At 42.7% G+C, this 18,432-nt stretch overlaps 1 protein-coding gene across 1 annotated transcript in view; it reads right to left on the reverse strand.

Moving 5' to 3' along the window:
• Positions 1–9,709: 9,709 nt before the first annotated feature.
• VAPB (VAMP associated protein B and C) overlaps positions 9,710–18,432 on the reverse strand; it is a 29,941-nt gene continuing 21,218 nt past the window's right edge. The window contains exons 3-6 of the mRNA XM_084271722.1: positions 15,709–15,812; positions 13,452–13,532; positions 12,132–12,308; positions 9,710–10,851 (exon numbers count right to left, since the gene is read on the reverse strand). Coding sequence (XP_084127848.1) covers positions 10,693–10,851; positions 12,132–12,308; positions 13,452–13,532; positions 15,709–15,812 — 521 coding nt within the window. The 3' untranslated portion in view covers positions 9,710–10,692. The remainder of the gene's footprint in view (positions 10,852–12,131; positions 12,309–13,451; positions 13,533–15,708; positions 15,813–18,432) is intronic.

Raw genomic sequence — 18,432 nt, forward strand, 5'->3', positions numbered from 1 at the left:
ATCGCCCCTCTTCTCTGTGTACAGACTTAATGGAGTGACATGGATGCACTGCACATTGCAGTAGATAATTCAGCAATGTGAGGGTGGGGGGAAAGGCAACATCAATTGCAATCACTGCTTTGAGCTTTTGACATTGCTAAGATTTAATTAGGAGCTTGATTCAGATGTAATTCAAACATCCGAAGTGTCGGCTGCTGAGTTTCTTTGAGGTTAAGTTCCCACTCCTCGTATGCCTTAATGCTGTTCTTGCACATTTAATCTGCAGAGTCAGTCAGCAGCAGATAAACAGTCAGCAAGAGTTCTTGCTAAGGGCACAGCTCATCGCTCCTTTCTCAGATTACAGGCGTTTTCAGTGGTTTCTCTGTGCCTGTACACAGTGCAGCAGCGCACCATCTCCCGCTCACACCCGAAGAGCAGCCCTCAGGCTGTTACCTCCATGGACTGTTACGCCTGACAGAAGGTGCAGTACGTGGCAAAGGCTTCTGTGCACAATTGCTCCAACCTTCAGCATCACCTGGCTGCAGACACCACATCCTTCTGTGTCATGCTGGTGTTTCCATTGCAGCGCTGGCCCGTGCTCTGGGACGTCCACAGCGTCCCCGTGTCACCGCACACCCTGTCCGGCTGGCAGAGGCGCTGCCAGCAATCCCGACTCCCACTCGCCGTGTGCTGAGTGAAGCAAAAGGGCACTTACAAGTCTTCTCAGGCCACACATTTGCCCGACTCCTCTCCAGCAAGCGAACTGGCACACCAGTTGTTCACCCAGCTCATTCCCATCACACTGTCACCTCCAGTCCCGTTCCTCTAAAGACGCTTTATAAACCTGCGTCTGGTGAACACTGGGCTGAGCAGGGACTTGAACCAGACAGCACAGTCTGGTCAGAGCGATTCCTGCTGCCTGAGGATGAACTGGGAAATGATATTCCCTGTCTGCTGCAGCTAAGAAGCATGTAACTCACTCGGAGAAGCCTTCCTCCCAGTAGCTAAATCCTTTCCACATAAGCCTATGTATCTTACTCACAAAGGATATTTTGGTAAACCAGCTATGCAATAGCTACCTACTTAACGCTGTATTTGCGAACTTGCAGCTTGTACTTACATAAATTATGGGGTTTATAACAGAAAAATCCTTTTGGGGGATCTGTACATTAATAATTCCAAGGAGATGCTTATTAAATGCATACAGTTGTGACGTAGCTGTTGTCAGCATGTTCAAGTGTTCCAGGCCCCATCAGGTACTGATCATGTGCACACAGTTGCACTGAGGTGATAGGAAAAGGCCTACGTTGGCTGCCCTGCCTTCAGCTCCCCTGACAAGCAATGAGGGTGACCTCTCCAGGGTCAGCTCTGCAGGCAGAATGCCTCCTTCCCAGGGCTGTTGGGTTTCGTTGCCTGCTGCTGCGGGGAGATCCATGGGCAGATGTGCCCAGAACTGGAACTGCATCCTGGAGAATGTGGTGTCTCCTCTGGAATGCCCCCGTTGAGGGTGCTACAAGTCATGGTAAGGCTGGGGTAGCGCGGCTGCATCTCACATGAACCACAGGCACACAGGGCAGGTTTTCCTTCAGCAGACCCGTGCTAGAGCAGCCACTTGCTGCGGCCTGAAGGGCTCCGGACACCCGACTCTGTGAAGCTACGTTTGTGCAGGCCCAAAGGTGCCCATGGTGGGAACAGGGAGCAGGCTGACAGAGGCTTTGCAGGAGGGGTGGAGGATGGGGAATGTGATTCCTGCCCTACACTTACCCCCCAAGAATGAGACTTGTGGGCAGATCCATTTTCATACCATGAAGTGAAAAGTACTGAACTCAGCAAGTGCTGGGATTCTGTGTAGTGTAAAAACTCCTCCAAGGCCACAGATCCTCCTCAAGTGGCGATGGGATTAACATGACCTAACAAGTTACATCACCATATACTTACACAACATACACAACAAACCCTTGAGCCAGCTCCCACCGCTCCCATGGTAGGTGAGCCACCACTCAGCTCCAGCAGCCCCACAAGCTCAGCCATGCAGACTGCATGTCCCTGCGACAGGCCCATCCAGAGCCCCTTTGTCCTCTGTTCCCCCTCTAATTCCCCTTCTGAACAACGAATGAGAAAGCCAAGCAAAAGCTCTTTGCATAAATATCGCAACTTTTATTGTCTGTTCACAGTTTTTGGAGAAACATTCCTACACTACACAGTTATTCTCTCCTAAGAACTTGTGCCTTTTCCCAGTTTGAATCTGCCTGGCTTCAACTGCTGCCAGCCAGAGATGCTTCTTGTGGGGCTGTTTTGAGGTCAGGGAGCCACAGTATTCAGCATTTTCTCCCCGTGAAGGTACCTGTGCACTGTAATCAAGATGTTCTCCATTCTGGTAGATGAACTCAGCCGAGTTTCTATCTCTCCCTCTCTGAGGCATTTTCACATTCCACCAGTAATTTCTGAATCCCTTTTTTGCATCCATTCCAATTACTCAGCTTCTCTTTTAAAATGTAAATACCCAAACTGCATCCAAAACTCCCAGCTCTCACAGCTGAGACATACAGAAGTATAATCACTTACTGCTACTGGTAATTAAAAACAAGAACACATTCTTACTCATTAGTCTCTCACCCTGGGACTGCACTGGGAACACACATGGAACTCTCACTCGCTCTGGTCCCGAGCATGGATATTTTTGCCATGCTGATGTTGTATCAGAAGGGATTTGGGATCTATTTCCAGTGGTGAAGGAGGACTCCTGAGTGGCATCAGGTCCCAGCAGATCCCTTCCAAGCATCCTGCTTCTGCTCTGGTTCTCCCTGAACTACCTCAACAGGTTATCAGAAACCACCAGGCTTTGCAGGGCCCTGACACACCCGCTTCCCTCGAATGCCAAAGGAAACTGAACACCACAGCCAGAACTGAATGATTTACACCAGGATTTACATCACACTCTTTTGTTAATGCTCCCCTCCTGCCCAGGGGGCTGAGCTAGCTAAACCCCTCACCCCAGTGTCCTGTCCTGTTTGCCATCCCTCTCCTCCACGGGTCTGTCTGCCCCCAGCACCTCCCTTAGAAATACCAACACAAGGTTTCTAGACCTACTGAAGTTAAAAATGTTTAATGTTGAGCATTGCTAATGACATCACCTTTCCAGTTCTCTTATGTCATCACTAGCAGTTTTACCACCCCCATCTGGTAACGGTCCTTATCCCACCGCAGAGATCTCTCCAATCTTTGTCTCTCCACCCCACACATTCCTCTTCTCCTCTGGCGATTGCTTTCCTTACTCATTTGCTACACGTCACGACTCCTGTTGAGCTGATTGCTGTCTGCTTCCCTTTCCCTTGTTTGTTTTATATTACTTTACATCTAATTTTTCCCTTCATTTCATCACCGAAACAGGATGGGCTGTTAGCCAAAGCTGTCCCCCTTCTCGATGGCAAAATTGTTGGGGGTTTGGCCATTTAATAGCTTTCACTTAGAAAGCTGCCAATTCCAATTCACTTTCCCATCTTACTACTTCTTCGCTACCAGAGCTGATAGGAAATGTGCTCAGCAATGCCCTTTGGAAGCACCAAGTACAGGTGTGAGTGGCTGTATCCCCCCTCCAACTTAATCCGGATCCCACCACAACCAGCGACTCATTTATCTTTAAACAAGACAGAAGCAAAGAACTTCATGTCTCATGTCTGTGTTACAAGGACAGGTCTAAGACACAGACAACAACCATCAGCCCTGACTCTTGGGCTCCTTTCACCTGTACAATAAATCTGTGCCTTTTCATTGTACCAGTGAAGGAAAACCAGGTAGAGAGAACCACTGACAGGTTACTGCCAGCTGGAAGTCAATGGTAACAGGTACATGTGTTGGAAAACCCTTCTCCATTCATTCATAGAGAGCCCTTTCCAAAAGTTTAGCAGTTTTTTAACCGCTCCAAACAGCAGAGAAAAAGAAAATGGTTTTAAAAGACTCAGAAGACATTCAGCAGCTTCCTGTGCTGAGCCCGAGCATGAAACTCTTTGTATCCTCCTTAACAGCAGACAAAGCAGGCGCAGAAATGTAAAGCAGGACCTGGATCTGCTGGACAAATGGTCACGGGGCTGATCTCTTCACGGCTCAGTTCCCAGGAATTGACTTTCCCAATTAGCCACCTTCATTCCCCACTGTTTAAAAAAACCCTTCAAATGTGTTTTGCATTCTGCATTTCCCAAACTCCTAAACTGAAACACAACACATGAGTTCTGTAGCACTTCTGGATGTGTCGGGAGCACTGAGCTTCCCCTTCTGAACAGTCCCCTCTGAACAGAAGTTCCTCTAAAGAACTACGCTGTGTGGAACAGCAGGAAGGGGCTGGGGACGGAAAGGAGATGACAGCTCACTGCTCCCAACTCCCCAGAGAAGAGGAAGAAAGAACAGATTTGCTGGAAGCAGCAGCAGAAAGATGAGTATTTCTCAGGATGGGGACAGGTGCTGGGAGCAGCAACACACATCACGGGAGCCTGGGCTGCCCCAAAGTGCTCCCGTGCAGCTGAACTGTGGGATGAGCAAGGCTGGGAAGGTGATAGGAAGATGGAGAGGCTGAGATGGAGAATAAATCGGCAGCAGAGAAGAAAGGGCATTTAAAGTCACCAAGCTGAACATCAGTTTCTTTACCAAAGAGCAGTGGCGGTACAAGGGTGGCTTGGGTTGAACCAAAGGGCTGAGGGAGGGAATGTAGTGAGATGTGACAGCTCAGGCAAGATAATCAGGAGTGGAATAGGGCTGGGGGTCTGCAGCCTTCACAGAAACACTCCTCTGGGCTCAGAGCTGAAGCAGAAACTCCTAGTGCTGAACACACTGGGGTGCAGCCTGCCAGTGAAACCTGGAAGCAAACACCCTGCTGCTGCAGCTCCGTTACCACACCGGACACTTGGGTCAGGAACAGGGGTCTGTACGCAGAGCACGGGGGGATTCAGTCCTGACACACATGTGGCTTACGTGTAGTAACACCCTGATGCTGTTTTTAACTTTGAAAAACCAAATTATATGTCTCTGAAGAGAATGTGAGATTATTTGAGGTCAGGCACACTGAGCTGGGCAGTTTCAGACACTGCAAGAGCAGCCCCAGCTCCCTTTCTTCCCAGGGACCAAAGGCTCAGTCAGGCACTGTGCTGCACTCCCAAAAACCATCTGAATGACCAGTGCCCAAAGCTGGTTTTGCTGTTTCCTAACTTGGGGGTGCTTGACTTTGCACAGCCTTAATAAAGGCCTTCCAGAAGTAGTTGTGTGCGGATAATTGTGTGGGAATTCTGCCAACTCAAACACGAGGGAGTTCAAGAGGCTTTTCTAATCTTGTGAGTTTATCCACTGAAGAAAAAGATTTGATTAAAAAAATGAAGCACAGCTAAACCAGGAACAGTGCTACGGGCAGTGCTTCAGCTCTTCCTAGGCACTTGGAAAGCTTGGAAAAAAGTCACAAAATTAGGAGCTTATTAAATAGGAATGAAGCATATTGGTGTGGAAACCACAGCCCTGCCAGATGTGTAATGTCAACTTGTGATGTGCAGCTTCAATTAATTCTTCCTAATGCATTTGTTTTCTTAACTTCTTTTGTTTTGCCATCTGGGAAAGGCCATTTTCTAATGACAGAGGAACGATCCCAAGTTCAAGCTGGCTTCAGGGAAGAACAGCCTTGGTTCTGTAGCCACAGATCTGCGTCCCCTTGTGTGGCTTTCCCTCACGCAGAAGCTTCGGGACAAACTTAAGCCTGGACTGGGAGGCCAAGAGATTGATGGGGAGTTTAGTGAAGGTTTCATGAGTTTTCCTCTTCCAAGTACAAACGGGAAAGCAGTGCTGTAGAAGGACATGAAGCCACAGGAAACTGCGGAGTGAGTGACAGGTAGATAGTCCTTTTGGAAGGGTGCAAGCCCATGCTAATTAGTGTGTCACATCTAAGAGATTTCTGGCTGCTTGTTCTTGAGTTATTTTACACCCAATCTACATGTATCCAGTAGAATAAAACCCCAAGCCATTAATAAACCAAAGAAGCTTTACAGTGAAGCAGGTTTCAGGAGTGGAACCACTGCAACGACTTTGTCCTCGGAAGCTCATCAAAACACAAGTCAGGAACAGCACAGCGAGCAATGCGGCTCTCGCAGTGACACCCGTCACACGAAGGACCTCAGCACACACCAAGCTGCCAGCCTAACATGAACAAGTCCTGGCTGGACATGGTCAAAGGATCAGTTTGACCAAGAAATCCCACTACATACTAACTGCATCAGGCCACTGTACCCTACTGACACCCTTCAACGAAGCACACCTCGGGAACTGCATGCAGCAGCCTTGCTCGGTAGTTCCTTTTCTTTCTAAAATGCCTAAAGATCGGTTTAGAAACTGCTTCCTAATTAGTGAATTAGATTTGTAGGCACATACTTGATTACAAAGAGCAGCAACTTCCACATGTGGTACTGAGTGAGTCTCACATAACTTTCCTTTTTCCTCTTTTTATGTTACTGTTGCTGACTCAAACAACAACCCTGCACCAAAATTCACTCGCCACCCGTCCCTTCTCAGCTTGCTCACCAGAGGAGGTCAGTACTGGATGCTAACCCATTTCCAAACAATGGAAGAGCAGCTCCCTGACCCTGACCCCACGCTGCTCTCGTGCCGCAGTGAAGTACTATTGCAGCTGTAACACAGCCACAACAAACATGGAGCTCAAAGCGCTTGTTTTACATGTGCTTTAATTTCAAACAGAGGGAGTTTGGGATGTGTTTTTTTTTCTCAGTTACTTTATATAGAAAACAGACCTCAGGATATGGCATTTCAGGACATCACACAGAGCAAGAGAATAGTTTCAGAACCTTCCAATACTACAGTTCAGTCACCATCGTGCCCGAGCCCTAAGGAAGTGCTCCAACTGAGAGCTGAGTGTCACACACATTTTCTAAAGGGACGACAGAATTGAATTTTCTTTCATTAGGCAACTGCAACACGGAGTATCTTAAGACATTAACAACCCAGCCTTGTGTGCACACCACTATGTAACTATACTAAGGCAAGATCACAGGAAGAATTGCAAGTTGACATGTGCAGCAAACAGAAACCCTTCATAGTTTATTGTGAGGAGAAACCGGCGATTCGCAGAGTGAGGTTCCCACTTGATCCCACTGACAGCATCTCTAACAGAACAGAAACGTTACATGGAACACCACCCCGAGCTGTGACAGGCCTGTGCTTTCAGAGAACCACATGATGGTACATCAGTCCCTCTCAACATGACACACAGGGGATCATCTTGCACTTCAGTCCCTATTTGACAGTAACTGGACAGTCATTCATGTGGGGCATTCACAGCTGACAACTGCCAATGCAGAGCCACAGCTCTGCTCATTCATGCACAGAATATTTGCTTTAAGATGTGGATAACTACGTGGAAATAGTAGAAACCATCTTCCATTTGTTTCCCAGTACACGGCTTCGAGACACTTTAGCTATCTATTTATCCCAAATCCAGCAAAGAGTGTAAAGCTCCACAAAATACAGGCTACCTGAGCAGCCTCTACGGGCTCTTACAAAGGTTAACGATAAATGTATATGCAAGTGGGCAGCTTAGAATGACAGTAAGGACAGTAATTAGTTTAAGCAATAACTTCTTTCTACTATCATGTATCAATGAGACTTTTCTAATCTCTGGTACAAGAGGACACCAGACAATAAGCTTATTTAGAAACTCTGTTTCACACTTCACTTCTTCAGATACACGATGCCCTCCAGAACAGCTCCCTTTCTGCAAGCATGTCATGAAAACATTTGCTCTGGTGTCATCGTGTAAGGAACAACTTAGGAAAGATTCAGGCAGCTTAAGAACATCCATCCAATATATCTTGCCAGGTAGCTACAACAGACTGGCCTTTTAGGAACCCAGGAAGAAAAAACATCCTTGGATTTCTAGGAAAGAAGGGTCTAGTCAAACAAGTAATAAGGATTCTGCCAATCAGTTGAAAAGCAAAGCATTACCCCGAGAATTCAGTGCTGCTGCCTGCTCAGGCTGTCACCAGAAATGGTTAGGAAAGACCTCAGAATTTTGTTTAAGCAGATCCTTAACTAACCAGGGTCCTCTCCTTGCTGCTCCCCTTGATCACACGTTTGTAAGGCATCTAGCAAAGCAGAAGAGTGTTTTCTGGGACCTTTTTATAATCCTGGAGTGCAAACAACAGGAGCAACTTTGCTCAGAAATGATATAAAGTTCCAAGTTGTCACAGATCCCCAAGAAGTGACTGCTGAGCTCTGGAAGAACAGCAGTACTGCAGGCTTCCCCCTCAGCTGCGTGTGCCAGCAAAGTCAGCTGTGGCAGCTACAGTGCGTGTGAAACCTGCCTGGAACTTTCAGATACATCCAGTTTAAAGCTTCAATCCTGCTCCTTTCCCCTGCAAAGACAGTGATTTTACTTTATTTTTAAGCCAACTGGGTTTTTTTGAGGCTGTTTCTCTGCAGAACAAAGAGGTCTCAAAAAAACTTATGGGTTTTTTTTTTAATAAGAAATTACGAATTCATCTCTTTTGAGAACAGTTTTGGAGAGATCAAGATATTTACAGCCTCTTAAAAAACACTGCATAGCTCAGTCTCCCTTCAGTAGGGGTTTTTTTGAATACATTCTTCAAACTTAATTTTGCAACGTCACTTACAACCTCATCTTTCTGAAAAGGTTCTTTTAGTAGCTTTAAGTAAAAGTTTCCATTAGCTTCTAGTGCCCAGAAAGTATCTTTTTCTTGATCAGTTCTGCCCAATTTGTCAGACCAAACTCCCTGCTTCGTTCTTTCCAGCTCATCTCCCAGCTTCTCTTGCCCTTTACAGCCACGCTTTAGCAGCTTCCATCCTGAGCAGACAAGGCACCAGCATTTTAAACTGCTGAAGATACACCTCTCATTTCTGTTGAATCTCCTACAAATACTTCCAGAGTTGTGTTTCTAAGCTGAACACACCAGTTAATATTTTTTCCCCTCCTATTTTCTTACTTAACCTCACATAAAATTGAATTTATTTGCACTTGAGAAGCAGGACACCCTTAAGACAAGTGGGACAAGTACAAAGGTCAACAAGGAGACTGGCTGCAGACCCAAGAGCTTTCACAGGAAGTCACTGGCATAATAAAGGAATGAAAGAAGTCACTTTTAAAAGACCTATCTTAATCCCAAAAGGTGTTACAAAAACTTTTGTCACCCATGGCTTTTGGGCCTACACCACCTAAGAGTACATTGGGGTTTAGCTGCTCAAAAGCTGTTTCACCTACTCAAGGTGAACCTGATGCAACACACATTTTGTACTGAACGTGCCCAGAAACAACTAATGCTGAGGTGCTACCAGCCCCTTCACTACTGACCCCAACTAAACTGAAAATGGGAGGTCACCTTGTACCTCAGCAGGCAGCACTGCCACTCCAAGCACTGCTTATGTGTGTCAGGCTCAGGATGGGGCAGTTTGATTTTAGAATTAGGCTGGAAAAAGAAAATTCAACCTGGAACAACGCTGCAAAGTTTCCTCACGCCATACACAAGCTAAACTGGAAAAGCAAATGCTGTTTCCTCCCTCCTCTGAAACTCTGAGAGCATGACAAAAGTAACAAAGGAAACATTAATTTGGGGGCTTTATTTAATTTTTCTTTTCTTTTTTCCTTTTTTTTTTTAAGATGCTACATAGTCAAACAGGATTGGTCTTTTACGGCATAGGACTAATTTACTACTAATATTTTTTTTTCCCCTAGATATACTTATTTACATACAAAAACAGTTTCCTGACCACTGTTTCTCCAATGCTCAGATGATCAAAACTCCCAACAATTGTGTAGTGCCCAAAACACCAGGAGGCAGAAGAATCTTGCATCACTACAGCAGCAGATTTTTTTAGTTCTAGTCACTGGCTTTAAACAGGTGCCTTTTCATACCATAGAGTATTAGTCAATTTTGTGACAAGAAGGAAACATGAGATGAAATACATTAAATAAGTTAAATATGCATTAAACATCTCTGAATAACATTTCAATTCAACTAAATGAACCAACAGCAATGTAGCTTGGTCCCTTGATGAGAACAAGGCATTGACCTTTATTCCAAACGAGCGTCATACCAGTCAATATATGCCTCTTAATGATGCCTAGCACATTCAGCATTGCCACATACAAGTCTTTTCAGCTTCTCACTATTCATTTAAGTGCCAAGAAATTGGTAACTTGCACAGAGTTGAAGACACTGACAGAAACTGTTAAATTTATGAGCAGAATGGTGGATTAACGTTATTTTACAGAAGTTATCAACACCTCCTGCCTAACCCAGCTCCAAACATCCAATAGGGCCAGCTCCAGCAGTGGAGGAATAGGTTTTTTTTTCTATTTTTTCCTTTTTTTTTTCCTTTTTTTTTTTTAAAAAGAGGTAATCCAGCAACATGTACCAGGGTCTAAGAATGTTTAAAATGACATACACAATATTCCGTTGTAGTGTTATGATATGATTTTCTCCCCCCTCCCCTTCATCACTGAAGCATATTCCCTTTCATTTGTTCACTCCTTGTACATTTTGAACTTTCTAGATTATGTTACATAGTATTTGTGCAGGGGTAATTTAAAGGCAAGACCTGTGAGATGTCATACATTAATTTTTCTTTTTTTTTAAACATTGTTATGAATAAATTTAATCCAATGATATGGCAGAACCATCAAACCAATTTACAATTTCCAGCATGCTGCCTCTACAAGGCTATTTTTCCTATAATTACACCAAAGACAAAGAACAAAACCACCAAAGCAAGTAGTCTGGAGCTGAGCCCTTCGTCCTTGACAGCAGCTGCAGAAGCAGATATTGGGTTGTTTGTCTGGGGTGCCTTCCTCATCCGCAGTCCATCTTCTTCCTAAAGGAAAATAGGTTGATTATTTCTACTGGAAAAAAAGAAAAGAAGCTTTAAATACTCACCCTCAGCATATTTATTTTAGGTGGGCATAATAAAATATATGAATGCTAATCTATAGCTAATTTAGAGCTCTATTTCCTAGATAATCCTGGAAAGGGTAGTGAGGTAGGAGAGGAATCCTGTACCTGCTTGATGAGCAGAGCAAAAACCCCATACCCTTGGAAGTTCTCTCCTCCTGACTAAGATAGCAATAAGGAAGCCTGCTAAAAAACTTGACCAAAGTCTGGAGACAGCTCCAGATCTTCAAAAACAACAATGGAGACAATGGCATGAAGATGTTTTTCTTGCTCTGTAAACAGATGTAGTGCTGTTGGGCAAAATGCTTTTCAATATAACTAAGATTGGTTGTGAAAAATACACAACTTCAAGGCAATTATACCATCATTCCCCTAGTTAGATGTCACAAGCAGATTTTACCAGCATTTCAAGGGAAATCTATTTTCCCCATCATATTAACACTGACATTTTGACATGGAGCTAATGGCAATAATTAGGAGATTTTCTTGGTACGAGTTTGACAGCTCTCTTGATTTAAAGATGTATGAGACAACAGATGAAACAACATCCTAACATTATCATTTCATGTGGAGATGATGTTCCCTACATCTTGATCTAAACTGCTGTGTGCCAGCACACTCCATTCCACATACCCAGAGGGGATGGTAAGGTGAGCTTTTTGTGACCTCACCTGGATGCAGCTGAAGCAACAGTGCTAGGCATATGAAACCACTGAAGAGTGTTCTTCACAGCAGTGACACAGGCTTCTTGATTTCACAGCGATATGCTGGATATGACAGGGAGCCTATTTCCTATTGATCTGTCTAAGTGTGGTCATTTCAACTCCCTATTATAAGTGCAAAACTAAAGCACTCGGTATTTGCCCAACGCCGCCCTCCAGCTCCTACCAGTTTGAGAACACTGGGCCAAATCCCACACTGAGTGCTTAAATCAGACTGAGAAAATCAGGTGGGGTAAAACAAGAGTGGATTCAGTACTTTGGGTTGCTATCCAACCAGTTTCTCTGACTGCACAACTTCTGTGCTCCTTTCAAGGGAAACTTGGATTTCAACACTTTTTCCCAGTTTACAGAGAGAAACTGAAATTATCTTTTAATTTGCAGACAACATTAGAATACTGTGCCAAGGTCAGGAAAGCAAACCTTTGAGCTGGAAGCTTGTTTTTCAGGAAAATGATAAATCTGGAACCCCATGTATATTTACCTTAAACTGTTTATTCTCCTCCCGTAACCTCTGAACTTCTACTTGAAGTCTCTTATAGTCTTCCATTACTTTCTTAACTTCAGTGTCATCCAAAGAAGAACTTATTGATTTAGACATTACAGAGGAATCTGTCTTTGTTGCAGTTGTGGATACAATTTTATTTATTTCTATGTCATGCTGTTAAAAAAAGGACAGAGTGATTTTTGGTTAGTTATTCACACCACACACCTGATATTTAGGAGGAGAGGCAGGTAAAATTGTCTCTGCACATCTGAAACATGCCTGCATCAAAAGAAATAACTAACATCTTTCTTTACTTCCCCTTTCTGAAACCTTTACTCCCCCTTTCTGTTTCACAGAAAACACCAGATCAGCAGCACTAAGTGCAAGCAGAATGACCTTGACTTTTCAGTCCCTGCATATATAGAAAAGGAAAAACCCTTAAGTTTTGTTTTTCTCTAATGAATTTTAGGCATTAGAGAAAATATATGACTAAACAGAATAGCTGTTACATCTCAGTTCATTCAGGCTTTTTTTTTTCCCTTCCTCTCATTACACCTCTAAACTGGAAACACAGAAAGTACACTGGTCTAGACCAAAAGCACCTACTTTTAGAGCAAGAAGAGCAGACAAATTAAGACTATGATAGTGACATTGTACTGATACATAACTGTAATTATAAGCTGTCAGGGCAGGGTAGAACAATTGTACCTTCAGTACCTGCATACTAGGAAACATTTTCCTGTTCATTCAACCCATTATCAGTTCTACATTTGATACTACACATTTCCATTAGAAATCATTGTGTTCACTACCCCAACACAAAAGATCCTACATTACAGCTGCTAACATCACCCCTAGCTGCATTCCTGTCTTCCTTACTCGCTTTCCACCGATTCACTTGCTAAGATCAGTGTTGTATCAAGGAAGTAAAGGGGAGTGTCAGACAGGCAAATTTATATCACTGCTACAACTGCATCAGCACAAACTCTGGGCTTTGTGGACATAGATCAGCACCTTACAGTTTTTTGGTTTTTTTTTTTTTTAGTATTATTTATCCTGTGATCTTTCACCAAATGAAAAAAGATCAACTCAAAGACTGTTGTTGCACTGACACCGTTCCAATTAGCTGCTAGTTACATTAAGCATCATTAAGATTTTCAATAGTTTATGTTGTTTTCAAAGGGTGATGTGCCACCCAGGCAGTGAAACAGAGGGTTCTGCCTTTTGCTTATATAGCTGTCTGTATAAACATGCCATTTCACGTGATTTACTGTGGTATTAAGTCAAAACAGACTATATGCATCTGAAAATACTCACAGGCTTATCATTTTCCACTGGTAGCTCAAACACACACCTAAGTTTCGAATCCATGAGTTCTTCAGGTTTTGCTTCTTTCCACTGGAATAATTTAACATTAATTGTGTTAGTATAATAAGGCAGATGGACACCACGGTGTATTACGTCAGCAAGTCACACCATCTCACTCAGGAAAAACTCTACAGGTGTTTATCACATTAAACACATACGTGATGAAAAAAGAAACCAAGTATGTAATGAGTCATATCCTAAAAACCAACCAGATCTATGAAGGAAATGAGTCTAAATAGCCTGAAACTCCCACAGCTAATTTATGCAAGAAGTGGGAATTGTGTACAAGTAATTAGCATAGATAGGGGGAGCTATGGTCCTGATTAACAAAAAAGGGGGGAGAAAAAAAGAAAAACAAAAGGGAGGGGCACATTCAAAGGAAGGGGCAGGTAACAAAACCCCACATTGGTAACAGTGGTACTTCTGAAGTCTCTGTTCAGTGCAGTTCCTATTCAAGCTTTTCAAATTTCACATTAGGTTTTCTTCCTGACTGGTATGATCTACAGGACTGTTCTTCCCCCTCATTTTCCACCTCCTTGTTTTTCAGCATTAATGCCTAAACAGTAACAGATGTACTGCATATAGAAAGTGACAGCTTCCCTTCATCCTTCTCTCCCCTTCAACTGGGGAGTCTTCCATAAAACAAGTCTCCTTCCAAAATGTTTAATATGGTTTAACAGTTACAAATCTTTGCTCACTATCAGCTTAACCCTGCACTGAAAACACCAATTCCTTAGTAGTGACATACAGCAAGAAGCGTCCACATTTACGTCCTGGAGTTCTCACACGCTTCTCTTTACTCTGACCTTACTTCTGGTAGCACGGTACCGCTCAGCACATCTGAAGTAGGCGTCAAATTATGGCTAACCCCTGAAGAAGTATTTGACTCATCCTAAATAGCTCTTCTGTGGCTGAAGTCAGAACTCTATTTCGAGCTCGCTGGCTGCCTGTGAAGTGCTGAAAGCTTTATAGTACTCCAGTAATTTGTCTCACCTGTTTATCGAGAATAGGAAGAGATTTGGAGAGTGGTAACAAAACTGAGAACTGATCAAGTGTTATAGGAAAAGAAGTCATAGGTCTGGAGAGCTCTGGAAAACTGAAAGGGCCATCTAGGTCCTAAAAAATATCCTCTGCTAGTAGAGTAACATTTTTCATAGTATAAAGTAACTCATAAAAATTAAAGAGTTAGAAAGAAAGGCAGACTGGCTTATCTCTCAAGCAGATATTTTATTGCTGTTATTACTATTGCTTTCTCTCACTGGATCTTATTTTGAGGTCATTACAAATATAGTTCCATAAATCTCTTTCAGAAGCAAAATTCTTAACCCCACAGAGGGCTGCAGCTTTAAAGGGCTGTTCAGAAGGAGATGCATATTGTAGAGACTGCTTAAAAAAGCCATGATAAAAAAACATACAAACCCCAGTGTATGTAATATGCTAACACACAAACACTTCAGAGTAAAGCCCATTTATTTTTTCATGGTTTTTATTGTGCCCTCAACCAGAGAAAGGTTCCTTATTCTTTCTTGCAGTAGCAAACCTCACGTTATAGGGAAACCACCAGTTGACATATTGGTTTGTTCCTTTCCAAGTTGTTGTAAGATATCCTAAAAACTTATTTCTAGGTCTTTTGTCCTTCAAGCATCTACAAGCTTCTCTTGCTCTCATTTGTAAACCCACAGGACAAGATCTGTGAGGGCCTTTCACAACAGACATGGGGTAGGGATAAAGAAACATACAGTATTTGTAAATCATCCTCCTGGTTCTTGCCATGAAAAGGAGCTTCTCAAAGGAAGGCTCAACACAGTGTAGAGGCATAAAATACAAGAGATGCATGAACTATACATTCATCAAATATATTCTACATATTCTTAGAATATATAGTTCAATTTGGCCTTTCTAAAAAAATGACACACTGAAAAAATATTGCAAATACTTTGTATTTATTTCATGGCTTGGTATTCTACTACTGCAGGAGTGCCCCAAAGAAGCCACCACAGATACCAACGGCAGCTTTCAGTGCAAGACTCCTGGGAATTGAAATAAAGAGAAACCACCTTGCCATGCACAGAGATGGAAATCAGGCAAAGCTTTCAAGGCTCATTCCAGTGTGGTTTGACAACAGATCTTAAGCAATGCAATAAAAGGTCTTATATAAAATTATACAATCAGAAAGAAATCCATTTTAATTTATTTCAGTACTTACTACTGCTTCCATATCTGAAGTATCAGCTGGAGCAAACATCGACTGAACCATAAACTTGTGTTTACTTTTCTCATTAGGGTCATAGTCAAAAGGCTGTAGCATCACTGCAAGAAAACCCCAAACACATCATGTTAACATTGCTCTGATGCAGAGTCACACACTGATACAGTTACCAGATTTGAGAAATACAAACATTAAAATGCTTTCAAGTTGTATGTCTTTTCTGACCAAAGCAGCAGCTGAGATCAAGAACCTCACTTCAAAATAAAATTCTAAAAGAAGGCATGAGAAAATGACTTTGTCAGCCTGTCTAAATTTTTCTCCAGGAATTTTGGAAATGCTGATCATTGTACAATATTCCACAGCCAGCACTGGCAAGATGGTAATAGCATTTTATAGTAAATAGGGTAATTTGCATCTCTTCTGGGGCAGAGGGAAGAATTCTCAAAGAAAGCATCTTTATTTTTCTTCCTCCACCCTCGGGGCAGAAGTAACAAGCTGCATTGTGATTAGCTGTACACACATGGTACTGCTGATGGCTCTGGAGAAAGGCTGCAGGGGCAAAGTCAGACATTGTAACCCGCAAGGTTTGAGTCTCAGGATGGAAATTTCCCCAACAAAGTTGAAGACTCATGGTGTCTGCCTTATCCCCTACATATATTTCTCCTCCAAAAGTAAGGTGCTGAAAGTTTGTTGCCAATTTATACCTGGAAGTTCATGGTTAAATGCTGTATAAACATCACCTCTGAAAGGTATACAAGAAATGTATTTCCACTCAAAAAAATCACAGACATTCCAAGACTTTCTTCTGGAGAAAACCACCATGTTCAGGGGGCAGAGAGAAATAAACAGAAGATCTGGGGTATGTGGGGATATTTTAAATTTTATTTGATGTTAGGATTTTCCATGTCTTCTCTTTTTGAGTAAAGAACTAACATGTTAAAACAACTTAAAAGGGGAGAGTTTTGTGTTTCACTTACAGAGACTATTCTTTAAATACGGTGGTCACTTGGAACCCCCCCGATTTACAAACAACCCCTGGCTATTCAGCTACCATGACATTAATGAACACAGGATTGGCTCTGCCATGACATACTCTGTATGTGAAAATAAGCAAAGCTGTTTACATGAACATGGTAGCAGATATTGCCAAAAGCTACCACCCCCCAAATTTAAAATGAAGTTTGCATATACTGCAATTACTGCTAATGTAAAGATGGTGTCAGGTTTAAACATTCACATTTTATGACCCACGAGGCTACTTTGGTCCCTCCATCCAATCACTATGAAGAGAAGCAGTTGAAGAGTTAGGATTACTTTCAAGTACTAGTGCTATTAACATTATGTGCCCAAATTCATGTGCACTAATTGCAGGGGTATGTGTATGAAAGCAATATCCAAAAATCCCATGTACTGCAAATGACCACAAGCAGAACCATTCACCTCTTTGAACAGGCAGAATGTTATGGCTGTGCCACCTTTATTATGCACACAATCTGTGGCTATCAACAACCACACAACTTTTAAAGCCAGAAGGAAGATGGCAAGTTTTCTCAGATGAGATACTTCAAAAATTATTCCACACTTTTAACTCACCTCACAGTAATCAAATACCACTCCAAAATAACTGTTTGTAAATTAACAAGCTGCTTTTAAAGCCATGTTTTCCATATGGCAGCGACTGTATTGTGAGAGCACAGATATTTCAGCAGTCCACAATAAATCACTGAAGAGTAGCAGCATGATTTTTTTCTCCCCTGTGTTACACACCTCACTTATTTCATGCCTACATAATGTGTAAGAGCCAACTGGACAGTGAAAACTCTCCACTGTTCATGGGACTTCTCCAAATCTGCAGGTTTTTCAGCTTGCTTTGCTGAGTGCAGCTATAAGCTCATTTGAAAATCATTATTTCCCAAGTGACAGTGCTGAAGCCATTCTTGAACACCGAAGGATTGCTGCTCTGAATTCCATTCACTGAATCATAAGAGCAAGCAGCTAGAGAGGGCTTGACAGTACAAATGTTGTTAGCACTTGTATTTTTAGATCAATACATGAAAGCCACATTGACACAAATTATTCAGCAAATGTCTTGTAAGCCAGATGGGAAGCTCAAAAATACGTACTTTGCTCAAGAGGAAAGCAAACCATTTCAGCATTTATTGCCATACTATTAAGGGTTTCTGTGAAAGATCAGTTCCACACAACTATCCTAATTGCTGGAGAATCTGCTACTGTAAATGTGGCTCCTTTGTTTTGATTGGAAATGCCATACCTTGTGTGAGAGCTATGTGAAAAGCCTATGTTTCTACAAAATGCCTTATCAAGTCAGTCATCTCATCTGGTGAAAAGTTCCTGACCTGCTTTCTTCTGAACCCAGAGTTCTGAGAAACAAATGATTAATGTGAGTTTTGAGTTCAGTAGCACCAGCATCCATTAGGTGTGAGACTGGTATTTCAACCACTTTCTAAACTAATCAGCCCACAGCTAAAGCACCAGAGATACTCTCCTACAGACAAAAACCTGCAAAGTCATTCAGAGATCAATGAAATGAGTAATGCAATTTGTATCTCCTAGTCCACTTGTCACTCTCAAAATTCAAACACCAAGGACTGACCCTACTTAAATCCTGTTCTGAAGTGTTTCCAAAGAAATGGATACCAGTTTTCACACACACTCCTGCAAAACCCCTGTGTTTTACTCAAGGCTGTCTGTAGAAAGTGA

Source organism: Gallinula chloropus (assembly GCF_964237585.1).
Source record: "Gallinula chloropus genome assembly, chromosome: 16".
NCBI classification, from domain to species: Eukaryota; Metazoa; Chordata; class Aves; order Gruiformes; family Rallidae; genus Gallinula; species Gallinula chloropus.